The following is a 25,039-nucleotide window of genomic DNA, read 5'->3' as shown; positions in this document are numbered from 1 at the left end:
AGTCTAATGTGACAGTTTTGTACAGACTGCATTACCTTTACTCCTGCATTAACTGAGCCATATGGATAAGCCACATGTACATATACTGTGCATTTAAACCATGCCTTGTGAAATTGTCAATTACTTTCAGCAAAACATACTACATATTTTGATTCACCAAAAGATTCTCAATGTAAAATTTAGACTTCCATACAATGTGCTCCACTCTTACTGGTTCACAGCTTTCATTATTCTAGAAATCTCAGATAGAAATTAAAGACCTAGGGCCTCCCCTGGTGGTGCAGTGGTAGAGCGCTGGGCTGCAAAGCTGCCTGCAACCTCTGAAGTGCCAGTTCAATCCCCGGCCACCACTGAGGGTCCCAGATGGCACACAGACCTTTCATGCCGTGCCCGCTGCTCCCCTCAGCAGTGTATTTCGTCAGCTGCCTGTTCTGTTCCCCGCTCTGCTCTGGTGAATTCTCTCACCCTCCTGCACTTCTGACTGTACCCAGTGCTTGTATAAATAAATAAATAAATCTTTAAAAAAAAAAAAAGAAATTAAAGACTTAGTAAGATGTCAAAAATTCCTAATTATCAGGTCTAAGTTTTGGGGGGCTTATTCCTAAGATGAACAGACTTTGAAGAATAGAGGCAAATTGATGTAATCTAATACAAGACTCAAGTTTTTATTTAACTTTAACAATATTGAATGCCTTGAGTATTAGCAAGAGCATACATAAGGCACATCCCTCTCCATGCTTGTTCATTCTTTATCCACAAAGACAGAGGACAAAACAAACAGCCTATAAAGTTAAAATACTGTAGGGTAAGGAAAAAAATGTCAGGCTTTTCTGCCCTCCCGCCATCAGGATAGATGATGGAATCCTTGCGGTCCTGAAAGCATGCCTGATGGTGGGCACCTGGAATAGGCTGTGGGCATAGGTAGATGGGATTCATCTGGGCTTACGACTGGGCTTTTAAGGTAGGCGTCACAGGGACAGCAACAGAAGCCAAGAACGAACGGAAGCCAAGAGAAGGAGAAGCAGAGAAGCAGAAACAGAACTACGAGAGAGCCCAGATAGAGTGAAGACTTGCTGGGGGCTGGGAGGCCTGCCAGCCTCCCGGCCCCCCAGCACCCCTACCTGCCATGTACCCGGTAAATCCCAATAAAAAACCTGCAAATACCACTTAGGGTCTCCAGGACTCTTTCCTCCTTTACCCCAGTCTGCATGGGATCATAGAAAACCTGCTCAGTGGTCCTTATTGCCACTGCGGCTACAAATACACTTTAGAAATCATTGTATTAGATCTAAGGATAAAGTGCTATAAAAAACCACGTTGAAGGTAAGGAGGGTCAGAGAAAATTATTACTATTATTGAGGTGAGGAAGTGAGTCAGTGGCAGTAGAAATACAAAGGAAGACAATTGAACACATCTTGGAAATTTTTAGATACTTATGAAGAAAAGGTATTAGTAGAAGTTGAATCTAAAATTTGAGGAAAATATTAATAATACCAACAGAGATGGCAAACAAGATAAAATGTATGTAAACATATTTGAGAGATATAAAAAAAATACATAAAATTAGGAAGACAGTGGTAATATCAATCCGAATCTCAGGAAAGATATTAACAATGACAAGTATGAATTTTACATCAGTTATTCAAGTTGAATGTATGACTTGCTTTAAAACTCAATGACAAATCAAAGGAGAAGGGATGTGGTTGGGGTAGGGACAACCAAAAGAATATTGGGGCAGGGAGTGCGATTAAGCACAACACATTAAAGCAGACTAAAGAGATTGAGAAATTAGAGCTATAAATTTAGAGAGAATCAAGAGGAAGTGATTTCTTGCAAGTCAAAGTAGGAACAGATCTGCTTACAGCATCAGATTTTACTTAGAGATGAAAGGGAATGATGAGGTTTTAGAAGGATCTAGTAGCTTTGTAAATTACTTGGGATCTATGTAAGAAATTCCCATATTCAGTTAGTCTCTAACTCAGCTGCACATTTGTCCTGGTGTCTCTTAAGTTTATGAAGTATACTTTAGGCTACAATAATCAGGCTACTCCTTTTTCAATAGCTTGCTGTCTTCCTCTTCTTACCTCGACACACCAATTTTCCAAACAAGTGCAAAAGAGATCTTTATAAAAATAAAATCCAAATTTGATCACTCTTTGAGTACAACCAAGAATAGTGTGAATGATCTGATTGTGCCTCATGTCTCTCCAGATCTTATGTAAATCCTAGCCCTTCATCTTTATCCTCCTGGGATCTAGGACATCCATGTCTTGAATGTATCCCACTCTGTCTTTTCTGTCTTACCTTTCCATTAAAATAATGTTTCAACTCTACTCAACTCTACACATCTGACTTTCTCCTATATGTGTTTGATTCACTACTCCTGGAAAAAATTTCTTAAATTAACACAGCTCTCCAATATACTCTGAGGGCTCCTCTACTTTCAGGGGTTTCCACAGTTGGCTTGGGAATATGACTTGTCACATTTTCAGAATTTTAAAATTGGTTAAGCATAGACATTATTAAAAGTTGAATTACATAAGCTGTCAGATATGTACTTTCACTATTCAAAAATAATTTTTGGAATTCATTACTTCTAATAATTTTTACTTCATTTTACTAGTTTCCAGTATCTTGAGATTATTTGCATCTACTGTGTTTGCAGGGTGCAAATGTCATAAAATTGTTTTATTCTACATCTCTTTCCAAAGTCACATTCAGTAAAATTCTGGCATGCTATCATGCCAGAAACTTGAAATTGGCCATGGTATAATAATTTGGCAAATGTTACAAATCAGGAATTCTCCTTCACCCCTGATGCCAGATTTTAAACATTTATAAATATACAATAACCCTTTGTGATTTTATCCCCTCTTATCACCCTCATAAAAGTTTTCATTTTATTTAATTATAGTGATATCATCTCATATATAGACTCATTAAGGTGAGAAGCAGTGTATCATATCACTACTTTTATGATCTCAAGATGATATTAATAAAAATTGTTCACTGTTATTGTATGTGGTTGATACAACCACATACAGGAAGCTGCAGGAAGGTGTGTGATTGTTGACTATGCAATCTTCAACAGCTGGTTCAGTTGGCATTCCATAAATATTTTCTGAATAACTTAATTGTAAATGAATGATTGAATTAATTGTAAAAGGAATGATACTTCTGTATAGATGCTATTGATTAACTCTGACTCAGGATGCTTGGCCATCCTGAGGAAACTGGATGTGTAAGTATGGGGCAGGAATGGACCACAGTCCAGGTTTTCTTATCCAGCAGACCTGGTAAAGGAGGAGTCAGAGTCCTCAGTGGCTTTTGCAGGTTTTTTATTGCGATTTACCAGGCACATGGCAGGCCAGGGTGCTGTGGGGTTGGGAGGTTGGCAGTCCTCCCAGCCCCCAGCAAATCCTCACTCTATCTGGGCTCTCTCTGGCGTTCTCTCTGCTTCTTTTCTCTCCTGCTCTTCTCATGGCTCTGCTTCTCTCTCAGCTTCTCTGCTCCTCTGCTTCTTTCTCGGCTTTTGCTGGCATCCCTGTGACGCCGCCCTTAAAAGCACAGTCTTAGCCCAGGTGAATCCCATCTACATATGCCTACACCCTACTCCAGGTGCCCGCCATTAGGCATGCATTCGGGACCACAGGGTTCCATCATCTATCCTGATGGCGGGAGGGCAGAAAAGTCTGATACTTTTACCTTACCCTACAGTAAGCAAAAGGAGAATGACAAAATCTTAGGTAAAGATCTGTGGTGACCTGTATATTATGGAACAAAGGCAGTAAATTGAAATAAATTTCAAAGGGAAAAAATCAAGTTTTTCTAAAAAATTACAAAATTATGGAAGAAATATTTATTTTACTTTTAAGCGAAAGATACTTTAAAGAAACTATGTAAGGTCATTTTCTAGTGCAAGCAGCTGGTGGATAATTGATGCATTTACATTAAGTTCAATTAGGAAAACAAAGTTCCACCTGGAGGACTGGAGTATGTGAGCATGACTTTCTGCGTCTTCACTTCCCCCGCTGAATTTCTGGCCATACACTGATATGCACCTTGATCTGACTCGCGAGTGTTTCTGATCATGAGAGTCCCATCATCAAACAAATTAAGTCGGGTATCATCTTTCAAATCCAATGAGTGGCTGGAAATAAATGTTTACATATGTTTTATTAAATCCCAATAATCTTCAAAACTTAAGAAAGATATAGTACCACAAATGTATTTCAAGTATATCAATTTGTTAACTTCTTTATTATTGTAATTAACAAAATTATTTGAATTGAGGTTCAGTTTTCCCCTTTCATTTAATTTCTGAGACAATATGCTGAACAAGGATTTCAAGACAAGAAGGAAAGAGATTTAAATACCTTTCCTTCTAGAGTAACATGAATTTATACACTGAAGCAATCTCTCCTGTGTGAAGAATATTTTAGTACATTGTCATATCTCTGAATTTCTACTAAGAAAAAGAGAAATCATCAAATGGTGGTAAGTATGCTTTTGCCTCTTTCCTGTGGGTCATTCAGTACACATTCATATTTTGTTGCAGTGTAAAAAATTCCTATTTCAGTCAACATGACTCAAAATCAAGCATTAGTATATGATTGTGCATTAAATAAGCACAATCTATTTATCCAATTATTAAATAGTAGACCATCTTAACTGACTTAATCGACATTAGTATCTCCAACCGGAGATACTAGAAAAATATCATTTAATATTAAAAGGGAAAATTAATTGACTACAAGTAGTAATGACTACCGCCCAGAGAGTTCACACATATAACATGACATGTCATCAATAGTCATAAGAAAGGAAGTATTTTTATGGGTCATTTCAAAAAATAAATTAAAAATCACTAATATAAAACATACTGGGAATTTTACAGAATGTTTTTTGGCCAGGTTTCCCCCACACACTTTAAAAATACTTAATGGTCATGCGTGAGGAGGCCTATAGGTAGTCACATGAGTATGCTTTGTACTAACTGACGTAATTAGTCATAAAATAGGCACTCTCTCCCCATCATTTATCCCTCAATAAAAATTTATATACACCTTCTATGGCACCCACTGATAAGTTATTACAGGAAAATTCAATTTGAATTATTCCAGTTTTTCGCCTTTATTTTTTTTTTGTTTGTTTGTTTTACAAAGTCAGTGGCTTTCAGGTAAACATTTGTCTATTAACTGTACAATGTGCTAATACTGAAAAGTAATATAGTAACTCAGATTGTTGTCATATATATATATAAAATCATGTTAGAGAGATGAAGAAATTTCTTTTCGTTCCTGCTGAGAAGTCTAAATAATTCTCCAAAATTATATTGACAAATGGATGACTTCTAATTTTATAAACTTATATTTGAAGAATGAAATCTTTATGAAATTGACTCTGCTGTGAGATGAGGTTTAGTTTCTTTATACATGATCGATTTGGTGTATGTTCAGTAGTTACTTAAAAACAGCATAGTTCAGCTTTTCATGTAGTATATATGTGTATATATATATGCACATATCCATACAGATATCCTGAATTATACATATAATATACATAATACATATACATATCATTTATAAGGTCAGGATTCTTGTGTTATTTAGATGTTAAAATTAATATTTAATATTGTTTACCATGAAGAGGTCTGTGTCAATTCATTCTTGTAATTCCCTCAGTTTGTTTTATTTTTGCTTCTTACTTTGTTGGATATACAAAGATTTATGAATCTCATATCCCGGAGAATTGTTCCTTTTGTGACTAAGTATGATCTAATGATAGGCAACATACACTTTTGCCTCAAAATTGAGGCAAAATTGGTTGACATTAATATAGCTATATCACCTTTATCTTGATGAATATAACTTTGTTATCTGTTTATCAATCTAACTTCTCTCAGTGCTGTAATGTTTTAAATATGCTTCATAAATAGTACACAAAGGAATTTTTATTCCATCCAAAAATGTCTTAACAAAGGCTTTTTAAGCCTCAACATTCACTGTCTTTACATATGTATTTACATTTATTTCCAATGAAATGCTTAGTTTTCTTTATTCATGACTTTTCTTTGACTTTTTCATTCTAACTTTCCTTCCCTTTTATCAGATTAACCAGTATTCTTTATTTACTCTGTCCCTTCTCTGTGAATTGAAGTTGAATGCTTGTTTTTTAATATTTTACAATAATATTAGCATATCTTCTTGATTTACCAAAATCTATGCGTAATATAATCCTCCACATAAAATGAAATGGAATGTGATTCAGCTGTGTCCTCTCTCCTTACCATTCTTAGTATTATCTAACATTTTACTGCTGCCTTACTTAAAATTCAGTCAATACTTTAACAATCTCATCATATTCAGATTTGTCAACACGATTTAAAAAATGCTTTATTCACCTTTGTTTCTTGTATCGCACCTCCCTTATGAATCCAATTTCCTACGTACTGAAGTGCATCTATTTGTGCTACTTTATTTATGTATTTTGACATCTCCTGTTTTCTTTAGTATTCAAACTTCATTGCTATTTGTGATACATGTTGAGAAAATAGACTATAGAAGATTAATAAGTGACTGAAATGTGTATTTATCCCAGAGCACTGACAACTTTTTTTCAGAGATGATCTTAGGTTTATTTAACTCATTTCTCCCCAAGGAACCCTTCAATGCTATTCTTGATTGAGTACAATTGGTAACGGGATCTGCCCTGGGATATCACATTGATCACACTGTATGCACTTGTTCTGTCCAGTGTTCCTGATTATTGCATGGGGTATAGGAGATTTGTAAAGACTCATTTTGTCATTAAACATTGTAAACCTTTATCATAGTCAGATTCTGTTCAATTAAAAAGCTTAGCACATTGCCATTCACAGTGACAATGAATATTGACTTTATGATGAGAAATGATATAATCAATTTACTAGAATCCATCACTTCTCATAGGGACTATGATCCCCTGTGGCATCTTCCAATTGTCCTTTTCATTTATATGCTTTATATAATTTCTTTATAGATTATATCTTAATTCCTAGTTACACATTATGAATTATCTTTTGGGGGAAGTAAAAACACATTATACCATTTGTAAGTTTCAGTGAGCATATTGCCTAATGTAGTAGATACATATAAACATGTATATACAAAGCATGTGTATCAACCACATTAAGTTCAATACTGAAAGCCCAGTTCTACCTTTCTTATACCATTGTCCCTTTATCCTAACCTATTCACTGCCTTTCCCCTTTTCTTTCTGGTAACTACTAATGAATGCTAGTCTAACAGTTTATTTTTGTTTGTTCATCTGCTTCTTTTCTTAATACATCACATATAAGTGAGTTGTATGGCATTTATCTATCTCTGTCTTGTTAATTTCACTAAACATAATTTCCTCTAGGACCCTTCATGTTAACATAAATGCATCTTTTTATAGCTATATAGTATTTCATTGTTTATATACACCACATCTTCAACCCACTCTTGTTGGGCACTTTGGTTGTTTCCAGTTAGTGGCTATGTTCAATAGTGCTACAATAAACATGGGGATGCATATATCTTTTAGAATTAGCATTTTTGTATTTTGATAAATACCCAGGAGTAGAATAACTGGATCATATGAAATTCCCATTTATAGTTTTTGTAGCAATCTCCATACTGCTTTCCATAATGTTGGTACCAATCTATAACCCCACCAATAGTGTATAAGTTGCTTCCACATCCTCTCCAATGCTTGTTGTTTCCTGTTGTTTCATGTTGCTGCAAATTGTAGAATACTCATTCTCGCCAGTGTGAGGTGATATCTCAATCTTGTTTTGATTTTCATCTCTCAAATAATAGAAGATGAAGAACATCTTTACAAGTCCTCCATCTATATGTTTTCATTGGAGAAGTGTTTATTCAGATCTACCTATTTTTCTTTTTTTTTATTTTTTTTTATAAATTTTATTGTTATATTCCCCATACAATTGCAGCCCCTCCATTCTGACCCCAATCCCTCCCCTCCCGCCCCCGTCCCCCTAAAAGTGTCTCTGGTTCATAGTTTTTTGTTGATTTTGATTTTCACTTTCTTATAGTTATTCATTTTCCTGGTCCCTTATTTAAGTTTTCTAGATTCCTGCTATGAGTGAGACCATCCGGTATTTTTCTTTTTCTTTCTGGCTTATTTTGCTGAGCATGATCCCTTCCAGCACCATCCATGTTGCTGCAAATTGCATGTGTTTATCTTTTTTGAATGCTGAGTAATATTCCATGGTATATATATACCACATCTTCTTGATCCAGTCATCTATTTTTGGGCATTTGGGTTGTTTCCAAAGCTTAGCTATTGTAAACAGTGCTGCTATAAACATAGGGGTGCAGGTGTTCTTTGGAATTGATGTTTCTGTGTCCTTTGGGTAAATACCTAGGAGTGGAATTGCTGGATCATATGGAAGCTCTATGTTTAGTAGGTCCAGAAATCTCCACACAGCTCTCCACAGTGGTTGGACCAGTTTGCACTCCCACCAACAGTGCAGAAGAGTTCCTTTTTCTCCACACCCTCGCCAGCATTTGTTGTTGCTAGTTTTTTTAATATGTGCCATTCTCACTGGTGTAAGATGGTATCTCATGGTAGTTTTGATTTGCATTTCCCTGATGGCAAGTGATGTTGAACATTTTTTCATATGCCTGTTGGCCATTTGCATTTCCTCTTCAGAGAAGTTTCTTTTTAGCTCTTCTGCCCATTTTTTGACTGGATTATTTTCTTTGTTGTTGTTGAGTCTCATCAGCTCTTTGCAGATTTTTGTGATCAGTCCTTTATCATTAGTGTTGGGTGCAAAAATGTTCTCCCAGTTGGTGGGGTTTCTCTTTGTTTTGGTTATTGTCTCTTTTGCTGTGCAGAAGCTCTTTAATTTGAGGTAGTCCCAGCTGTTTATCTTCGCCTTCACTATCACTGCTTTGGGTGATGTGTCTGTAAAGATGTCTTTGATGTGCAGATCACGTAGTGTTTCGCCTATATTTCCTTCTATATATTTTATGGTTTCAGGTCTTATGTCTAGTTCTTTAATCCATTTTGAGTTGATTTTTGTGTATGGTGTGAGGTAGTGGTCAAGCTTCATTCTTTTGCATGTAGCGACCCAGTTTTCCCAGCACCATTTATTGAACAAACTTTCTTTGCTCCAATGCATAGTCTTTGCTCCTTTGTCAAAGATTAGTTGACCATAAATCTGTGGGTTTATTTCTGGATTTTCTATTCGATTCCATTGGTCTGTATTTCTGTTCTTGTTCCAATACCATGCAGTTTTGATGATTATGGCTTTGTAGTTTAGTTTGAAGTCTGGGAGTGTGATGCCTCCATTCCCTTCTTTTTTTTTCAGGAGAGCTTTGGCTATTCGGGGTTTTTTGTGATTCCATATGAATTTCATCAATAATTGTTCTATTTCTTTGAAGAATGACATTGAAATTTTGATTGGAATAGCATTGAATCTGTATATTGCTTTTGGAAGGATGGCCATTTTAATAATGTTTATTCTTCCAATCCACGAGCAGGGGATGTCTCTCCATATCTTTGTGTCTTCTTCTATTTCTTTTAACAGTGTTTTATAGTTTTCTTTGTATAGGTCCTTTACCTCTTTTGTTAGATTTATTCCCAAATATTTGATTTTTTTTGTTTCAATAACAAAAGGGATGGTTTTTTTGATTTCTTCTTCTTCAGATTTATTGTTTGTGTATAGGAAGGCTACTGACTTTTGCATGTTGATTTTGTATCCTGCCACTTTACTGAACTGATTGATGAGTTGAATTAGCTTTTCTGTGGAGTTTTTGGGGTTCTCTATGTATAATATCATATCGTCTGCAAATAGTGATAGTTTGACTTCTTCTTTTCCTATTTGGATTCCTTGGATGTCTTTCTCTTGTCTTATTGCCCTGGCTAGGACTTCCAGTATTATATTGAAAAGCAGTGGTGAGAGTGGACATCCTTGTCTTGTTCCAGATCTTAATGGAATTGCTTTCAGCTTTTCACCATTGAGAATGATACTGGCTGTTGGCTTGTCATAGATGGCCTTTATGATGTTGAGGTATGTTCCTTGTATCCCAAGAATTTCAAGGGCTTTTATCATGAATGGGTGTTGCACTTTGTTGAAAGCTTTCTCAGCATCTACTGATATTATCATATGGTTTTTATATTTCTTTTTGTTGATGTGTTGGATAACGTTGATTGATTTTCGGATGTTAAACCATCCTTGTGCCCCTGGAATGAATCCTACTTGGTCGTGGTGAATTTTCTTATGGATACATTGTTGGATTCTGATGGCTAAAATTTTATTGAGGATTTTTGCATCAGTGTTCATTAGGGAGATTGGCCTGTAGTTTTCCTTTTTTGTGTTGTCCTTGTTCGGTTTTGGTATTAGTGTAATGTTGGCTTCATAGAACGTGTTTGGTATTGTCCCTTCCTTCTCAATTTTTTGGAAGAGTTTGTGAAGGATAGGCACTAATTCGTCTCTGAATGTTTGGTAGAATTCATTTGTAAATCAATCAGGTCCTGGGCTTTTGTTTTTGGGGAGGTTTTTGATTACCATTTCAATTTCGCTAATTGTAATTGGTCTGTTTAGGTGTTCTATTTCTTCTTTATCTAGCTTTGGGTGATTGTAGAGTTGTAGGAATTTGTCCATCTCCTCTAGATTATTAAACTTGTTTCCATATAACTGTTCATAGTAGTTACTGATTATTCTTTTGATTTCTGCTGTGTCCGTTGTGATTTCTCCTCTTTCATTGATGATCCTGTTTATTTGTGCTTTCTCCCTTTTTTCCTTTGTGAGCCTGGCTAGGGGTTTGTCTATTTTATTGATTTTTTCAAAGAACCAGCTCTTGGTTTCATTGATCTTTTGGATTGTTTTTTTAGTTTCAATTTCATTTATTTCTGCTTTGGTTTTTATTATTTCTTTTCTTCTACTGGTTTTGGGGTTTTTTGTTGTTCTTTTTCTAGATCTTTGAGCTTCGAGATTAGGTTGTTTCTTTGAGTTCTCTCTTGTTTCTTGATGTGAGCTTCTATTGCTATATATTTTCCTCTTATTACTGCTTTTGCTGCATCCCATACATTTAGGATATTGGTGTCCTCCTTGTCGTTCAATTCAAAAAAATTTTTAATTTCTTCTTTGATCTCCTCATTAGTCCAGTGGTCTTCCAGTAGTGTGGTTTTTAATCTCCATGAGGTAGGAAAGTTCCTTGCCTTCTTTTTATGGTTTATTTCTAGTTTGATGCCTTCATGGTCAGAAAAGATCGTTGATATGATTACAATCTTGGTGTATCTGTTGATGTTTGTCTTGTGCCCCAGTATGTGATCGATCCTGGAGAATGATCCGTGTGCGCTTGAGAAAAATGTGTACTCCGTTTTTTTGGGGTTTAGTGTTCTATAGATGTCTGTTAAGCCCAATTGCTCTAGGTCCTTATTTAGAGCTTTGGTTTCTTTACTTATTTTTTGTCTTGTTCATCTATCCATTGTTGATAGTGTTGTGTTGAAGTCTCCCACTACGTATGTGTTTTCTCTGATGTCTGTTTTCATAGAGGACAACAGTTGTCTGATATATTTTGGTGCTCCTTCGTTTGGTGAGTATATGTTAATGAGTGTTATTTCTTCTTGAAGTATTGTCCCCTTGATCATAATGTAGTGACCATTGGGATCTCTTTTTATCTTTTTGAGTTTGAAATCTGTTTTATCTGATATAAGTTTTTCTTTTTCTTTCTGGTTAATTTCACTGAGTAAGACCCCTTCCAACTGCATCCATGTTGCTGCAAATTGTATGATTAATATACCATTGTGTATATATGCACAACTTCTTGATCCAGTCACCTATTTTGGGACATTTGGGTTGTTTCCATAGTTTAGCTATTGTAAATAGCGCTACTACAAACAGGGTGCAGGGGCCCTTTTGAATTAATGTTTCTGTGTCCGCTGGGTAAATATCTAGGAGTGAATCATATGGAAGCTCTATCTTTAGTAGGTTGAGGAATCTCCACACAGTTTTCCATAGTGGTTGGGTTTGAGTTTGCACTCCCACCAGCAGTGCAGGAGAGTACCTTTTTCTCCACATCCTCACCAACATTTGTTGTTGCTAGTTTTTTAATATGTGCCGTTCTCACTAGAGTAAGATGGTATCTCATTGTAGTTTTGTTTTCTTTTTTTTTTTTAAAGATTTATTTATTTAGTTATACAAGAACTGGGGTACAAGCCAGATGTGCAGGAAAGTGAGAGGATTCACCAGAGACAGAGCAGGGAACAGAACATGCAGACTGACAAAATACACTGCTTAGGGGAGCAGCGGGCAAGACAGAAGAGGTCTGCTTGCCATGTGGGACCCTTGCCTGCGGGCCAGGATCGAACCCACACTGCAGAGGCTGTGGACTGCTTCAAAGTGCAGCGCTCAACCACCTGCACCACCAGGAGAGACCCTCATTTGATTTACATTTCCTTGATTACAAGTGATGTTGAACAAATTTTCATATGCTTGTTGGCCATTTGCATTTCCTCTTTGGAGAAGTTTCTTTTTTAGCTCTTCTGCCCATTTTTAAACTGGATTATTTTCTTTGTTTTTGTTGAGTCTCATCAGCTCTTTGTAGATTTTTGTGATCAGTCCTTTATCATTAGTGTTGCATGCAAATATTTTCTCCTAGTCAGTGGGGTTTCTCTTTGTTTTGGTTATTGTCTCTTTTGCTGTGCAGAAGCTTTTTAATTTGATATAGTCCCAGCTGTGTATCTTTGCCTTCGCTATCACTGCTTTGGGTGATGTGTCTGTAAAGATGTTTTTGAGTGCATGTCATGTAGTGTTTGCCTATATTTCCTTCTATATATATTTTATGGTTTCAGGTCTTATGTCTTGTTCTTTAATCTGCCAGGTAGGATTTAGTCCAGGGACACAAGGATAGTTCAACATCTGAAAATCAATCAATGTAATCCAACACATCAACAAAAAGAAATATAACCACCATATGATAATATCAAGAGATGCTGAGAAAGCTTTTGACAAAGTACAACACCCATTTATGATAAAGGCCCTTGAAATTCTCAGGATACAAGGAACATACCTCAACATCATAAAGGCCATATATAACAAGCCCATAGTCAATATCATTCTCAATGGTGAAAAGCTGAAAGCATTTCCATTAAGATCTGGACCAAGACAAGGATATCCACTCATCACTGCTTTTCAATATAATACTGGAAGTCCTAGCCAGAGCAATAAGACAAGAGAAAGATATACAAGGAATCCAAATAGGCAAGGAAGAAGTCAAACTATCACAATTTGCAGATGAGATGATAATATAAATAGATAATCCCAAAAACTCCACAGAAAAACTAATTCAACTAATCAATCAGCTTAGTAGAGTGGCAGGACACAAAATCAACGCTCAAAAGTCAGTAGCCTTCCTATACACAAATGATAAATCTGAAGAAGAAGCAATAAAAAAAAATCACTTTTATTATTGAAACAAAAAAATTCAAATACTTGGGTATAAACCTAACCAAAGAGGTAAAGCACCTATACAAAGAAAACTATAAAACGCTGTAAAAAGAAATAGAAGAAGACACAAAGAAATGGAAAGACATCCCCTGTTCATGGATTGGAAGAATTAACATTATCAAAATGGCCATCCTGCCAAAAGCAATCTACAGATTCAATGTTATTCCAATAAAAATTTCAATGACATTCTTAAAATAAATAGAACAAATATTGATGAAATTCATATGGAGCCACCAAAAACCCTTAATAGCCTAAGCTCTCCTGAATAAAAAAAAGAGAAGGGAATGGAGGTATCACACTCCCAGACTTCAAACTATACTAGAAAGCCATAATAATCAAAACTGCATTGTATTGGAACAAGAACATACACACGGAATAATGGAACCAAATAGAAAATCCAGAAACAAATCCGCAGATTTACAGTCAACTAATCTTTGACAAAGGAGCAAAGAATACTCAATGGAACAAAGCAATGGAGCAAAGTTTGCTCATTTTAGGTATTTAATCAACTTTGAGTTACTTTTTAAATGGTGTGAGATAATGATATAGCTTCATTCTTTTGCATGGGGATGTCCATTTTTGCCATCAACATTTGTTGAAGACATTTTGTGCATTGCATACTGTCAATCCCCCGGCAGTAAACTATCTGTCCTTATAAGTGTAGGTTTATTTCTGTGTTCTCAATTCTAATCTATTAACCAATAGTTCTGTTTTTATTAGTTTCACACTACTTCAAATACCATGGCTTTGTAGCATAATTTGAAATCTGGAAGTGTGATACCTCTGTTCTTCTTTTTTTTTTTTTTTTTGGTCTGAATAGCTTTGACTATTTGAGGTCTCTTTTTAATTTCATGTAATGTTTGCACTAATACTTTGAAGAATTCCATTGACACTTTGGTAGGGATTGCTTTAAATCTTTTTTTATGTATACTGGGAATATCACTTTGGATAAGATAGACATTTAAAAAATGTTAATTCTTACAATCCATGAGCAAAGAATATCTTTTCATTTCTTTGTGTCCTCTATTTCTTTTAAAAGTTTTTTTTTTACTTCATATTATATAAGTCTTTCACCTACTTTGTTGTGCTTATTTGGGGTATTTAAGTATTTTTATGTGATTTTAAGTGGGATTGTTGTTTTTTTTTAATTTTCTAGTATTCTGTTCATAGTTAGGCACACAACAGATTTTTACAAATTGATTTTCTAGCCTTCCATTTCTCTATATTGATTTTTTTCTGAGTTATTACAGTGGAGTCTTTACAGTTTTCTATGTATAATACCATATCTTTTGCATGTAATAATAGTTTTACTTCTTATTTCCCAATTCCAATTCCCTTTAAATGTTTCCTCTTTATAGTTGTTCTTGCTAGGAGTTACCAAAATTGTGTTGAATAGAAGTGTTTAATGTGTGCATACTTGTCTTATAATTGATATTAGAGAATAGCCTCTGTTTTTCAGCATTTATTATGATGTTAGCTGTGGGTGTGACATATATGACTATTATTATTTCCAGATGTTTTCCTTCTATCCTAATATTTTTAGTTTTCATACTAAATGAATGCTGTTTCATCAAATGCTTTCCCCTGCATTTATTGTAATAATCATAAAATATTTACCTTTCATTTTGTTGACATGGTGAATTTTATTGATTTGCAGATATTGAACCATCCTTATATGCCTGAAATAAATTCTTGATCCAGTCACCTATTTTGGGTCTTGCAAGACTTTAAGGCATATTTTATAAGCATGTTTGAGCTTCTGATTACAATTAGCAGTCCAAATTAAATGCAAAAAACAAGCTTTTTATAAAATCTCAGAATATTTTATGAAAGCACATAAAAACTCAGATTATACAGGTGAGAGAAGAAAATCAAGGAGATTGTGTGCAAGAATGCAAAAAAAAATCAAATCATGTGAGCTACCAGTGATGTAATAATAATAATAATAATAATAATAATAATAATTTACAAGAATTTTATCAGGTATATATGCATTTATTTATGCATTTTATCAGGTATATATGCATTTATTTTCACTCCATTTTTAGGATTTTTATTTTAACTTTTTAAAAGTTTGTTATTACTATTTGATTTTACATTTATGGATTTTTAGAATTACAGCTTCTATGTTTTTCAAATAGTATGGTGACAATAAAATAATAATAATAAAGGAATAGTATTTTAAATAATTTGCATACATTTTATTATCAATTTACTTACATAATCTTTTTCCATTTTGTATATATTTTATATCTATCTTTCTTTTTGTACAATGTTTGCTTTTTCCTCTCAGGTGTAGTCCCTGTAAAATTCCCACCACCAGTTCACCCATGCACCATCACCATAATCCTTTGTTCTCTTCCCTTCCCTGTTTTGATTCCTCTCCATGCCCTTCCTCTGCAGAATATCTCTGATATATATAGTTTCCTGTTAATTTTGTTTTTTAAATTATTTATTATTTTTTCCTGATCCCTCATTTGGTTCCCCTACTGAAAGTTGCAACACTGAATATGAAATATCAGTTTGAATCAAAATATATAAGATGAGATGGAGTTATAGCACATTATATTCAGATTTTAAAACACACTAGCTTCTTTGTACAAAAATATACAATTTTTTAAAGAAAAGTCTTTGAGATATTTTGGGAAAGTCAAAAAATATAAGAGAATTGTTGCCTAAGAAATTCTGATAAGTTCAGATATTTAATCTGTAGATAAATTAGTTGAAGAAAAATGGATTACTGAAATTGAGATGATAATTACATATGCTCATGCCCAATATTTACTTGTTATGTAGCCAAATAATCTTCGGTTTGGGGTTTCCTTCAGCCCGGCAAGTGAAGTAGACAGTATTTCCTGATGTAACCTCCACATTTCGTGGCTCAAAAGTAATTTGAGGACTCTCTATAACAAATAAATGATTAGTATACATAAAAAAATACAAAGTATAAATTTTAGATATTATTGAGAAACAACAATAGATAATTAAAATTTCCTTATACATTAAAATTTTACATATTAAACTAACTTTATTCAGTAATACAGGAGCCAGTTAGACATTAGATCTAAATTTCACTTAAACTTTAGATGTTTGAAAGTTTCATTGAATAACAGTATTACCAAAACAGTTAATCAAGTAAATTTCCATGCACTTTTATTTCTCATAGTTCCATACAATAATATTCATGAAAGGAGTTTGATTTAATGGGTTAACATTGCAAACCAAATAGTTAAACTGAACTTGTAATTTTTCAGGCACTAAACAATTAGTCATCTAACTACCCACTTTGCACTATATATAAGAATTTATATGCCTGGACCTCAAACCTAGTACAGCAAAATTACTTAGCAACATAAATGAATGATTTCATTCTGAAATGGCAACTGACTAGTTAAAATATGGAAACATTTAAATACTTTTAATAAGGGAATGAAGTGATTAAATTTTTAAAGGGAGACAGGTAATATTCTTGAATTTAAAGGGAAAAATATACAAAAAGTAATTTTACTTTTCAAAAGCAAATTTCCAAGTTTCTTTATGCCATGCTATATGACAAAAATCTTCCTTTTATAGCTGTTATTTGAAATTTGCAATCACAAATTAATAATTATACCTAGTATATCATATTCTCCTTCCCAATATGTCAAATTATAGAAATAGTTAATAGTCTTACCCATTTTGTAAAATGTTCATATAATCAACATCATGGCTTTACGCAGTTTGGAAGAAATGCTTTTATTCATTTTTATGATTAAAAAACATATTCATTTATACTTTTTCTATAAAAATAATGAAATATATCTACAGCGTGTCAGACACAATGTAAAGACTAGTGATGAGGCAGTGATCAAAACAAAAAAAATCTGTACTAATGATATTATAGATTATTGTAACAACTAAATTAAACCAAAGAAATGAATGAAAATGTGCAATAAGTTATAATAAAAATATAATGGTAATAATAGATAATACAATATAAATATATTAATAAAATTAAAGATAAAATATATAAAAATAAATAGGCTATTCAGTGATTATATCAACACTAATTCTGTGTGTATAGTAGAGAGAAGGTGGGTAGGTAGGGAGAAAAGTTAAGCCTTTTCAAGTAATTAGTATTTAAGAAGAAAGTTATTAGGGAAAAAAAGAGATGTAAGAAAATAGTGTAGGTAGAAACAGCATGTAGACAATTCCTTGAGTCAGAAAAAATGCTAAGAACTTCTGGGGACTGAAAGTACAGCATGCTAGCTAAACTGAGTAAACAGAAGTAAAGTATTAATAAATGATGGAGAGTAGCCAGGGTTAACAATAGGAAGTTCTGACCTTGTCAAGGATTTTATGCTTTAATTTAAGGTGGAAATCTACAGAAAAATTAGAACTGAAGAATGACATTATCAGATATGAGTTTTTAATGATATACCCATATATAAAGATTAAAGAGTGAGAAAAATGAAAACTGGAACATCATTTAACATATAATACATTCTAGGCAAAACTCAGTTGTGGCATATATTAGAATTCAGTAGCAAAGATGGATAGCAGGGAAAATTTGAATCTAAATTGGAAATGAAAATCAAAATCTTTTTATTTTTCAATGTGGATGTAATTAAATTATTTTAATGTAATTTCTCAAATTACCTCCTTAGATAAATTTAAATCTGGCTTATCAGTGAATGTGGCATTAAAAAACAAAGTTCTATCACAAGTCATCATCTGAACAAATTTCTAAGAAATACAAATATCTCACATATACACGCATGTGAACACATGTTTATATGTGTTTAGAATCACTTATTCATACTTAAATATATATATAGGAATAAGGTGATTAGATAAATAAATAAGTAATCAAATAAATATTACTTCATTTATATTTTAAACATTAAGTGAAAACCAAACAATATAATATGAAGCCATGCTCAATTTTTAAGTAAAGTTTCATAGATTTATTAAAGTCATCAAAATATTAATGTAGATTAATTAATCTACATTAATTAATTAATCCAGATTGTGCAATATTTGAAAAAGAGCAAAGAGATGTATTAAACTAGGTTGTCATTATATAAGCATGGATTGTATAAGCTCATTGTATAAGGTCTATTTTATCTGACTTGAGTGTTTTTCCTAACATTGAATATAATCAACTAGTTTATCTAAAGTTAAAAAATAAAATTATTGATTATTAGTACTAAGTGATATTAAGGTATATATGATGACTTTATTGCTGGTCAGACTTCTGATTCATGAAAAGATAAATTAAATAAATAAATAAAAGATAATTAAATAATTAAAATTCTGGAAGTTAGAATAAATTATCTCCAAGGACTCTCTAAACTCCAACAGTTTATGATGATAAACACTTCCTTAAATAAAAATGCAGATGCTGAAAATGAAATTTGCCATATTTCCCCCCAAATCCATCATGACCATTTTCTGACTACATATCCTCTCAAATGCAGAATGACATAATAACCTATATAGGAAGATGGCAAACAAAAGACAATTTGCTGTGTATACATAGAGAAAGTAACTTACCACAATCAAATTCCTCTACAGACACAGAAGTGATGGCACGTCCATGGAGTCTTCTGGGATGTTCACATGTAGCAGCAGCCTGAGTTTGGTCATTTCGGGCATAACTTTGCATAAGTTCCCACAGCCATATTAGGTCACAGTCACAAACAAGAGCATTGGAATCCAGACGCCTAGGCATGCAGGCAAGAATTACAACTATTAAAAGTGAACATTAACTTCTATTTTAAATTTCTTGAGTTAAAATATCTGATTTCCTCTAATATACTTCCTCTGTTACATTTTTGAGTGCAGTATTCTAATTTACTAGCAAACACCAAAGTAAATGCTTGTTTAGTCTCATATTTTACAGAATAAATGCATCTCCATATTAACAATATTCTTGGAAAGCACTTTGAGACACAAAATAGTAGTTATTACTTAACATGCTCTATATTATTTGGTTATAAGTAAACAATGGTAAGACAAAATAAATGCTCATTTTTTAGATAAAATTAAGAATTAGGACCTCCCCAATGGTGCAGCAGGTTGAAAGCAGCACTGCAAAGCTATCTGCAGCCCCTGCAATACAGTTTTGATTCCTGGCCGGCCAGGGAGATACCCACATGGCGTGGCAGACCTCTCCTGTATTGCCCACTCCTCCCCTCAGCAATGTTTTCAGACCATCTGCCTGTTCTGCACCCTGCTCTGTCTCTGGTGAATCCTCTCACCCTCCCGCACCTCTGGCCTGTACCCCAGCTCTTGTATAAACAAATAAAATCTTTTAAAAAAGGAAAATTAAGAATTAAAACTATATATAATGAAATGTTACAATTTTTTAAAATGTTAAAGAACAGATAATTTATATATATAGTGTAGTTGTTTTTACTTTTTCATAGAAATAATTGAAAGGATAAATACTTCATTGTGGAAGAAAACCTAAAAATATGTTCTATACAATTCACTCAATCATCCCAAATAATTCACTTCTTCTGCAAACCTCCTTTACATCAATGTGAATAGTTTCCTTTTGTTTAATTTTCCCTAAAGGATAGAGATAGGAGGTTTTGATTTTTACTTTTTATACCAAGTGACAATTTTACAAAGGTATTATTAGAAACAATACAATTTTACAAAGATTTATATCTTGAATTTTCTGCAGATTGTAATGGGAAGGAATTTTACATTTCTTTTTGCTACTTCCTAATCTAGGCACACAAGCTATTCACTTTTGCTAAGTTCTATTAAATTTTTCTGATCCTTTCTAGAAGATTTTTCTCATGAGACAAAATTAATAGAAAGTCAAAGAGATTTATGTTGTATACCTTCATTCTTGCTAAAAGATGTATAGTAAAAGGACACAGATGATAAATTACCACTTTTATTCATCCCAAAGGATAAAAAGTTAGAATTAACTAAATGGACTTGTCAATCTGTCTACAGTGGTGATCAGGTTACATTCTAAAAAGAAAATTGCCAAAATTAAAAGATAATATGAATAAATCATATTCCTGATAGGGAAGTGGGAGATGTTTAAATATTGTAAGAAGTAACGTGTTAGGTCATTTAAATACAATAAAAATGCTATAATTCCTGATAGCATGTATAGATGCCCTTAGAAACACCTGAGAAAATAATGGAATTCAAAGGACCAATTTACAGATAAAGTTACAAATCATGTAGTTGTTTTAAGAGCTCTTGTCAAAATCAACTTACTGGGGTAGGGACTTTCTTTTGAAAGGAAAAAAAAAATACCCTTCTCTAAATTTGGAATTTAGAATACTTCCAGAAACTATATATTGAAAAATAAATTTAATAAAGAATTGTTGTGTGATGGTTTTGTGAAGTATATTGTAGATACTCAGTTCATAAGATTGTTAAACAGGAGCCACTAAGGCTCCCAGATGCTTTGGGGCCTGAATGACTTTTCTGAGGTCCACCTCAGGGTTTCAGGACAGCCTACTGTGTACACGTTGTAGATAAACCCCAAGATCCAGCAGTATCCACCTGGGCAACACTGCAGCCGCCCCTAGGCCAGCCTGGAGGACTCAGACAGCATAAGCAGTCTCTGAACCCCATGGCTCCTAGCTGGAGGTTGCTCACATGAGTGTCTGGCCCTGCTGAAGCCGGCTCTGACTGTGGCTCCCCTGAAAAGACAACCACCACCATGACCACCTGTCCTGAGTGCAGGGCAGGTCTATATATATAGGCCTGGGTTTCACTTATGAATACCATGCTGGAACTGTAAACAGATCGATCAGGTCCAAGTTCCCAATGGATCAATCAGTCAAGCTCTCACTAGTGCCATTCAAGTATTTTGAAGCCTTTCTGAATTGCAAACATACCGATCTTATTGTAGCTCAACTGGAACCAATAAAACATCTAAAATTGTGAATGGACTAATCGGGCTTGAAAGGTGGTGACCCTGAAGGTATAAGCTAGAATAACCAACTTGAGGCATTCATCAGATAGCTTCAGTCAGATTGATTGGGGCAGAGACCTCTGAAAACTTCAAGACCTTCATAAATCTTTGCAGAGACCCTCACAGAGACATTCTCAGAGACCTTCTGAGATTTGTGAGACCTCCTCAGTCCTTTATATCTGATATCCACTTCAAACTGCAGCCTGACCACTATTCCTGCCTCCTGCCCTGCCTCTAACATCAGCTGCAGAGAACACATTTGGTCTAATCCTGGAGTTTTTAAAAGAACTGTATGCTGTTGGGTTACTCCCAGCATTTCTGAGAGCTGTTTGCTGTTGACATAACAGATGTCTTAGCTCTGTAACACTGGTGCCTGTTCTTTAGCACCATCATCTGCTGACCAGTGCTGACTGGCACTGTGACCTGTGCCCAGCCACCTTTGAGACAACTCCACCATTTCTGATCCTTAATGGCGTGTCACCACTTAATGGCGTGTCACCAACTACAGGTTTTCATGGAATAGACAGGACTATGTAGTATGATTAGCCTTTGTTTTGGACTAGTGGACACTGTGGGCACTATCTGCAGTAGGACAGCCAGCCATTAGTGTTCTCAGAAACTCCATTTCCCAATTTCCCTTTGTTATTAAAACCCTATTGCTGCACCCTGTGCCTGGGTAATGTGTTGCAATCATGAGTACACAGGTGAGAACTCACAAACTATGACCTACCCCCAAGCCTCTGCACTGTTTTAATATTGCTTTTAAATTGTGTTACACTGAAAACAATAGCTATATTTAGTAGCATTAAATTGTTAAGGGAAAAAAAATCTCACGCTCATTAAAAAGCTACATAATGGTATATATTTTATTTTCTTAACACTTCAATCAGGACTTACACTAAACTGAGACAATCAAGTCAGAGTCAAAAGAGAACACTTTCAACCTTGTGTGGAGTGACCTATCCAATGCAAAAGTTAACTAACATTCATTTAGAATGTTGGTGGTTTCAGTTTTTTTGGCTCTTCATTGACACTAATTGACTTATTATATCAACTACTTGATTAAAAAACAGTAATTTCAACATAAGTGAATCCAAATTTAATTCATTTGATTTACATTTGAGTTTAATATCTGCAACAGTTTGTAGTTGCTAAATATTAAGGAATAAATTCTCACTTCAGTATCACCACAAGGTTTCTCTGAGTTGCACATGAGGAAAGACACCAACACAAATCCTTTGGGAAGATCACAGATACAGGGCCCTCGATCACAGATAAAGGACTCTCGCAGTCCAGAATGTTCCATTTATTGATATACTCCTAACTTACTTATATGTCCACCACTAATTGCTGATCCAGTACTTTGTGTATTCTCATGCTTGTATGTTTTAGTAGCAATTGAACACAAAGTAAAAACACCAAAAAAGATACCATACAAAATAATTTTTACTGTCAACTACAATTAAGGCACTTATTCATGGCAAGAATGCAAAATATGAATAAAACAACTACTTTTTTTTTACTTGTCATTGAGATATTCCTTCATATCAGGAGGAAAATGCAGTATAAGGATCAAATCTATTTGGAGACCCTTTGTTATTATAGTATCTGCAGATTTACACGAGGAAAGCATTTGGGGAACATTACCTATAATATATGAATGTTAAAATGAATGTCAAAAAATACAAAGTAATAGAAATAAGAAAAGTGGGTATTTTTTTCTCTTTATTACTCCTTACTAAATGTTAGTATATTTTGCCTAAAATCATTATCATTTTACAGTTATCCATTTTGAAAGTGCTTTTTCATGAAATATCACACCAGGTATGCTCTTATTCACTGCTCAAAGGGTAATTTCAAAAGGGAAAAAAAAAAACAGAACCAGGTAAGTTAATTTTCTCTCTTTGAAAATGAATTAATGCATCACTTGTACTTGCATGATTTCTTTCACTTAAAGATCCAAAATTAGTCTTTAAAAGACATTTCATTCATTTTCCTAGTACACCTGTGAGGAATGTGTTCATTTTGAGATAGAAATATGATGCAGATGGAGAAAACAATTCAGGTGTCACATACAGACCATGAGATGATATAGCAAACGTGATTCACATAGGTTTCAGTCACTTTTAGGTACTCGCAGTAAATTGACACACATCCAGTTGTTAAAAGACTTCTTTGTTGAGGAGGGAATTAATTTGATTGTAGGTATAGCTTACTTGCCTTCTGGTATTCTGGTATTTCCTCATTTAATGATAACTTGGGTATATACAAGTTTGAGAACTTGGAATAACTAGGTACCGATGCCTTCCATCTCAGACAGATCTGGAGCTCATGGACCCTGGAGCAGTTTGCTAAAATCGTAGTTATCTAAGTTTATCATTCATAAAATAGATCATTCATCAAACTTAGATATTAATAACTTTATACACAAAAATGGCTTAAGCCATTTATAATAAATACAGTACATGCATATAAGATGCAAAGTGGTACATCACTTTAATCTCCCTCAGTCTTCTCTAGTCTTTACTATTGTTTATTTGTGTATGTGTGTGTGCGTGTGTTTGTGTGTTCCAGAAGTGGTGTAGGCGCTGCTTCACTTAATGTAAAAGGCTGCAACTAAAATTTAAAAAGAAAAAAATAACATAAATGGATTTTAAAAACTGATTTCACATTTCAAGGATTTCTGAGAGACTGATAAACTAAAAATGAAATTCAGATAGAAAACTAGGTAGACAAGAAATAATGAGAATTACAATTGCAAATACACAAAGACAATGACTCTAACTTTAAGTGATATAGCAAATCTAACATAAGAGAAAGAAAGCAGGCTAAAAAATAAAATATTCCTCCAACTACCAAAATAAAGCATTTGTGACCCTTTCAAACAATGTTCTTCAAATTTTTATTTGATTAACAATAAGATATGATTTATAAATAAGACTGTTAAGGCAATAATGAACACTAAAAAAGAAATGAGCTCTAAAATCAAGACAAGACATAGAGGAAACTTATGTGAAAGAAACTAATCTGAAAAGACTACATGCTATATGGTTCTAACTATCTGACTCTGGAAAATGCAAAACTTTGAGACAGAAAAAGCTCAGTGGTTACCAAGAGTTGGGTAGAGGAGAAAATAGGATGAATAGATGGAGCACGGAGAATATGTAGGGCAATGAAAATACTTTGTTTGAAGCTATAATGACAGAGGCATGCCATTATAAAAGTGATTGTACACCAATAAGAACCCTAAAATAAACTATGGACAATATGGTGAAAAAGTTGTGCCCATTGTAGATCCATCAACTGTACAATGCCACTTTAGTGAGGTATGTTGATATTGCGGGAGATAGTGCATGTATGGAGGCAGAGGGTGTAATGGGATCACTATTAACTCTTGGCTTAATTTTGCTGTGACTACAAAACTGCTTTAAAAAATAAAATCTATATTTTTAAAAAATGAATATATATATATGACTCCAAATGGTTGTATTGAAATCAGTAAGAAAACTTTGGCAGAAAATGTCATCAAACAATGACTTGATGTTTACTCTGTAACTGCAACTTATATTTGTGTCCACTGAGCAAAAAAATAAAATAGAAATGGA

General features: G+C 33.9%; 1 protein-coding gene across 1 annotated transcript in view; it reads right to left on the bottom strand.

The window, feature by feature from the left end:
• The window catches only part of PXDNL (peroxidasin like), a gene marked incomplete at both ends in the record, with an annotated part of 520,299 nt that overhangs the window by 159,039 nt on the left and 336,221 nt on the right, over window positions 1-25,039 (bottom strand). Inside the window, 3 exon segments of the mRNA XM_084230567.1 lie at window positions 3,971-4,150; window positions 16,287-16,404; window positions 19,037-19,206. Of these exon segments, the coding sequence (XP_084086693.1) occupies window positions 3,971-4,150; window positions 16,287-16,404; window positions 19,037-19,206 (468 nt within the window).

Source organism: Talpa europaea (assembly GCF_964194135.1).
Source record: "Talpa europaea genome assembly, chromosome: 3".
Classification (NCBI taxonomy): domain Eukaryota; kingdom Metazoa; phylum Chordata; class Mammalia; order Eulipotyphla; family Talpidae; genus Talpa; species Talpa europaea.
Note: the sequence above shows the minus strand (reverse complement) of the source record. Positions and strands in the feature narration are given on the sequence as shown.